At 40.7% G+C, this 6517-nt stretch overlaps 1 gene segment (V, D, J or C); it reads right to left on the bottom strand.

The window, feature by feature from the left end:
- Positions 1-2096: 2096 nt before the first annotated feature.
- Positions 2097-2669, bottom strand: LOC132807762 (T cell receptor alpha variable 19-like; the record flags this gene model as incomplete). The annotated part of the segment is given in 2 exon segments: positions 2097-2472; positions 2618-2669. Coding segments are annotated over 2 exon segments (428 nt in total), but the record flags the coding sequence as incomplete, so codon positions are not given.
- Positions 2670-6517: the final 3848 nt, after the last annotated feature.

Raw genomic sequence — 6517 nt, 5'->3', positions numbered from 1 at the left:
ACATTCATTCTTGGTAATTAATTTTACACTTAAGAAAAGGGTTCAATCTCTCTAATTCTAAGTGTGATCCAAATCAGAACTATTTTCAGTAAGTATTGGACACTTGTTCCTTTGCACATGAGGAATTAGAACCCAATTTTCTATATGTCTTGTAGCAAGACCAAAGGGAAACGAATCATAAAAAATGTGTGATTAGGGACAATGGCTTTGGAATTGGAAAATCCAATTGAAAGAAACTTAGTTTCTCTCATAATGATAAGACTGTTGATAGTTTTTGGCGAGTTTAACATACAGGCAAGGTTTCAGCTGAGTGAGGATTTTAAAACGACGAGTCATAGTTTAAGATGTTAAAATATGATCGAATAGAAATGTTCAGGAAAGTCTGCTTTTTTCTTTAGCACATAGAACTCGCTGGATTCAGGTTTATTTGAATCAGGCCATAAAATCATCAAGAGCGACTCATTTAAACTGATTATGAATGATGGACATGCAAATAAAATTAGACCAAGTGGGAAGCTGGATTCTCTTATTGACTGGATTCAGTTATTTTGAAGTACATTTTATGTTAAAAGAAAATAGGAAGCGCTGAGAAAAGTCCACATGTTTGATATAATCTTGGAGGTAAAACAGAATTTTCTCAGTTTCGGATCCAGCAACCCTTCTTCACATCTGAGTTTTCCAGCATCCAGAGTTTTTTTTTATTTACGTTGGAATTCCTATTTAATTTTGCGTCAAATGCAATGCGATATGTTTTGCCATCAGTTCGCATTTCTAACTGTACATTAAATTAAATATTTCCACTTTCTTTAACCTTGTGCTCCAGATCCGAGCAATGGCGATTCCGTTACTCAGTGGGAGCACAAACTCACACAGAGGGAGGGAGACATTTTCCATTTAAGCTGCACAAACACCAGTAATGCTTATTCCCTGTTCTGGTACCATCAGTAACTGAGCAGGCTGCCCGAATTTTCAGTCTGGAGACTCGAAAGCTACAGTGCTGAATTTAAGACGAATTTATCCCAGAAATCTGACACGTTGTTTTGATTGATCGTCTCGGAGCTGATGCTATCTGACACCGCAGTCCATCACTGTGCAAGGAACCTATCAGTGAGGGGAACCAGCGAAAGCTTTGTGCAATAACAGCAGCAAGATTCTGGGTCACAGCTGTTGCCTGGCGAGGGCCGTGTGCAACAGGGTGTTGCACATTGTTGTTTCAGTAGATGCATGAACGGGAAGACCTTCAGTATCGTTCACATAAACATATTTTTGATATTTTCAAATCGGTTACTGATGCTATCACTGACTGTATAGTGGAGCTCAAGTATGCTGTTTTATTGGCAATTTCTGTGAAGTTGCAACTGGAATGAAGCAAGAAAATGCTTCTGGTAGACTATAACGAGATATGTCCTCGCTTGGCAGTTTCAGAAAGGTCATACTGCAAAGGAACTGATTGTTTTCATTTGAAATATCATTTTGTAGCGAAAACTGAAGCCTGTCCAGTGAAACATTTAATAATTGCAATATCCTGTTTGCAAGTCTCATCATATTCAACATAAAAACACATATTAATTCCAACTCTCCATAACATTAGCAGGCGCAACGAGATGGTTAGTGATATGAAGTTCGAAGCAAGGAACAATATAACTACAAAAATAAGATGTCATACATAAATATTGAACATTAGGTTCCGGAATGGCTCCCAGAAGATTGCAAAATAGCCTGATGAGAAAGGCTGAATTGCAAATATGTTTTAAATATTGATGAAATTGCTTTTGTAAATCTATGCATACCAGATAAGGTTGTTTCACCTCCAATGTCCGCAGTATTGATTAATTGTTGCCTTATATTCTGTTGCATGCACCTTCTTTACTGATCAGACTATTTTTGACAATCATTGTATTTACAATGACTTTAATTGTCAGAAGAGTTTACATTCATTATTGACGTACTTGCATTTTATTCAAAATGTGTTCAACATCAAATGAGGACAGCATGCCTTCCCTAGTGCTGTCGCCTTGTAAATTGCTTTGGCTCATTTGAATACAGTGAAATCCAGTATAAATTTAGAAGTAAATGTTACTCCCGAATGTACGAACCATAATTGGCACGTCATTCCATTGCAGCGGTGTTTATGTACGAGGCTCTCTCTTCTTCCAGTCAATGTGTCTTTCAGCGCACAGTAATACACCGCGCTGTCAGACAGTTGGAGACTACTGATGGTGAAATTTCCCTCCTTGTTTGAAATGTCCAGAGATGCAGAGAATCGATCACCAATATCTTTCGCTCTCACGACCTCTTCATATGTAGGGATGTAGATCAAGAATATCGGAGGTGTACCTGGATCTTGGCGGTACAACTGTAGGGAATATTGAGCACCTGCAATTGTATAGCTGAAATGAATAGTCACAGAATCTGCTTCGAGCTGTGCTACTGTAACCGGCTTTTGTGAGACATGGTCTGCACAATTAACACCTACAGAAATTTAGAAAAAACAATTCAAATGACGATTATAATAACTATTTACAAATTAAGAATATATATTTTAACACTGTGAAACACAAATAAAGAGAATATTGCTAATCACATGACGCATCCGTTTTACAACTCGACAACTTACCACTTAAGAGAACTGCTACTGTTAGGAATGATGAATAAATAAGAAGTGACATGGTTGTGAGCGAATAGTGGATTTAAGCAGAGAGAGCTAGAGTTGAAGTGTATCAGCTCATAGATAATTGAGTGTTTGAACAGAAGAAACAGAAGCTGAACAGTTTTAAATCGAAATAGTGAAAATGTAATATCCGGATAGGGTGAGGATTGGTTCATATCTGGCACAGACACCATGTGACATATAATCAGCTGAGAATCCTTTTGTTCTGCAGACAATACGAACAGAGAGTTAGTCGCCTGACGCACCATGCAATTTGTAGTATGTCTTGGCTCTTGAAAATTGCTGTGCCATTCATTATTACAACATTTGGTCGACAGTTCATCCACAATTCTGCCTCATTTCTAAGTCCGCTTACCAGTGAGATCACAACTCTACCGCCATCATTCGGAAAGAAACCGAGAAATGACGACTCTCTGGCGTACAACAAAATAATGAGGCATTCAGCAACTCTAACCCTGGTCCTTTGTCCTGGTCCTTTGAAGTGTAAAACTTTACGTTAGGCTAGTGACGTGTAATATTGCATGTTTTTGCTGTTTCATATTGGAGTCTGTCCTGCAAAGAGTTTTGTCATGAATAATACACACAACAGATATAAAGTAATATTTTAATTGAACACACGCAGAAAGAGACCTCGGAAAAACTGGCCTTTCTAATTTTTGAATATATTGACCATTCACAATGGAGATCAGAGATCCGAATGTATGAAGGGATGGAGGTGGGAATCTCTTGTTGTTTCACTGAACCTCGATAACACTGTGGGTAGCAGTTTGTAATATTGCGTGGCTGATTCAAAGACAATTACTCCAGAGATAATTATTGCAACTCATTTCTTGTTCTCGTTCAAATTGGAGAAAGCTTCTCTGCAGACTTACCTCCTATTTCCCAATCGAATCTCCTCAGAAACGGTGAAGAAGCACCACACAAGTCATGGCACACATCTGTACCAATGACACAGCTAACAAAAGGATGAAGGACACGAGAAGTGAATACAGGGAGCTAGGTTGGAAGCTAGATGGCAGGAAGAACAGAGTAGTAATCTCAGGTGTGCTACCACTCCATGGGCTGGAGAGGCGAGGATGAGAGAGTGAATGCTGATGAACTCTTGGCTGCAATGTCCGTGTAGGGACTTAGATACGTGAATTATTGGGATACTATCTGGTGAAGGTAGGACATGTCCAAGAAGGATGGTTGCACCCAGACTGGAGGGGCACCAATATCCTGCGCAAGTGGTTTGCAAGAGCTCTTCGGGAGGTTTTAATCCAGATTGGCAGTTGGATGAGAACTGCAGCTGCGAATTGGAGGATGAGGTGAACAGCGAGTTACAGCGTGCAGAAAATCTGTGAGTAGGGATACACACTTGATAAGACAAAGTTGCATCAGTGTCATGGGTTAAAATGTGTCCAGCTTAACGCAAAACGTAGCAGAAATAAGGGTGATGAACTTAAAGTAGGGGTCAATACCTGAAACAGTGATCTTGTGTCCATTACGGAGGCTAGGACATCACAGGGGCAGGAATGGATGTTGAGTGTTCCCGGGTTTAAATGTTTAAAAATGATTAGAGCATAAGCAAAAAAAGGTGGAAGAGTGGTGTTGCTAATCAGTGATTGTATCACAGTTGCAGAAATGGAGGCCGTCGAGGAGAGTTTGTCTACAGAGCCAGTGAGGTTGGAAGTCAGAAACAGGAAAGGAACAGCCACTTTATCGGAAGTTTCCTACAGACCCTCCAGTAGCAACAGAGACATGAAGGAGCAGATCTGGGGGTAGATATTGAAAGATGCAGAGGTAACAGGATTGTTGTTATGCGTGGTGATTTTAACTTCTGCAATATTGATTGGAACCTTCTTGGTTCAAATAATTTGGATACAACAGCTTTTACCAGGTGCGTCCAGGAAGTGTTCCTGACTCAATATACAGATACACCAACTAGAGGGGAGGCCACATTGGTTTTGGTGAAGGTGCGACATGTACAGCAAGAATTGGTTGCACTTGAATTGGAAGGGTACAAATCTCTCGGCAGGAGATTTCATTGAGCTCTTTGGGATGTTTTAATTTAGATTGACATGTGGGTGGGAATCGGAACTCTCAATGGGAGAGCATTTCGGTGATAGTGTTGAAAAAGAAATCCCTGAGCTTTACTGTCGTCATTCAGAAGGATTGGAGCAGGCGGTATGGGGAAATATCTATTTGGAGGAGGGGGAATTACGATGCTATAGGCAATAACAAGGGCGCTAAATTGGAGGCAGATGTTTTCAGGGAAATGCACGAGAGGAAAGTCGAGATTGTTTGGGAGCACTTGCTGACAGGAATGTCCCAACATATCTAGTCAAGAGGAAGAAGGAAACTTTGTTAAGTTTGAGGAGACAAGGATCTGATGGGCTTTAGACTTTTGCAAGGTAACCAGGAAGTAACGGAAGAATGGAGTTAGGAGAGCTAGAATGAGGCATGAATGAACATTAGTGGATAGGAGTAAGATATTCTACGCTTATAGAAGGAACAAGAAGGTGGGCAGAGTCAGTGTAGCGATAGTGGAGGAAACTTGTGCCTGGAATTTAATGAAGTAGCGAGGGACTTACCGAAGCCTTTGCATCAATAATCACGATGCAGAGGGATTTTGAAGTTTCTGAGGGCAGCGTGAAACAAATTGATGTATTCAAACAGGTTGATATTACGCAGGAGAATTTGCTGAAAATTTTGAAAAGCGTAAGAATATATAAATCCCCTGGGCCAGACAAGATATGCCGTTGGTTACGACAGGAATAGAGTGAGGAGATTGCTGTGCCTTTGGCGCTGATATTTGTGACTTCACTATCCACTGGAGGAATGTCAGATGATTGGACGGTGATGAACTATATTCCTTTGTTCAAGGAAGAGAAGAGGTATAACCCTGGGAATTACAGACCAGTCGGTCTTACGTCTGTGGTGGGCAAATAATTGGGTGCATTCTGACAGACAGGACTTATGGTTAATTGGTAAACCATAGTTTGACTAAAGGTTGCTTGCATGGCTTTGTGAGTAACAAGTCATGCCTCACAAAACTGATTGACTTCTTTGAGCCTGTGACAAATACATTGATGAAGGTAGAACAGTGGATGTGGTTTACGTGGATTTTAGTAAGGCGCTTGCTAAGTTTCCCCATAGCAGACTCATTCAGAAAGTAAGTGGGCATGGGATATTTAGAAATGTGGCTGATTTGGTACAGAATTGCCTGACTCACAAAAGACAGATGGTGGTACTCGATAGAAAGTATTCAGCTTGGAACTTGGTGACCAGTGGTGTTCCATAGGGATGGGTTCTGGGACCTATGTATTTAGTAATTTTTACAAATGACTTGGGGAGGAAATGGTAGAACGGGTTAATAAATTTGCAGATGAAACGTAGGTTGGTTAAATTCTGGATAGTGTTGAGGGCAGTTGAAGGTTTCAACAGGATGCAGAACTGGGTTGGTAATTGGCAGATGGAGTTCAGCGTGGAAACATGTGAAATGATTCAATTTGCAAATTCGAATTTGAATGGAGAACGCAGGTTTAAAGGCCGGGTTCTTGGCAGCGTGGAGTAGCAGAGGAATCTAGGTATCCATATTCATAGATCCCTCAAAACTGCCACCCAAGCTAGACGCGAAATACGTTCCATCTTCCACTACTCTCTATTCGGAAGGCACATAGTGCATTGGCTTTCATTAGCCCGGGGACTTAGTTAAAAAGCTGGGTGGATATGCTGCAGCTCTACAGAAGCCTGGTTGGACCATACTTCGAATATTGTAGTCAACTCTGATGGCCTAATTGTACGAAAGATGTGAAAGCTTTATAAATGATGTGGAGGAGAGCTACCAGGATGTTGCCTGGATTA

This window comes from Hemiscyllium ocellatum (assembly GCF_020745735.1).
Source record: "Hemiscyllium ocellatum isolate sHemOce1 chromosome 27 unlocalized genomic scaffold, sHemOce1.pat.X.cur. SUPER_27_unloc_22, whole genome shotgun sequence".
NCBI lineage: Eukaryota > Metazoa > Chordata > Chondrichthyes > Orectolobiformes > Hemiscylliidae > Hemiscyllium > Hemiscyllium ocellatum.
The sequence above is the reverse complement of the archived record's forward strand: the minus strand, read 5'-3'. Positions and strand labels throughout refer to the sequence as shown.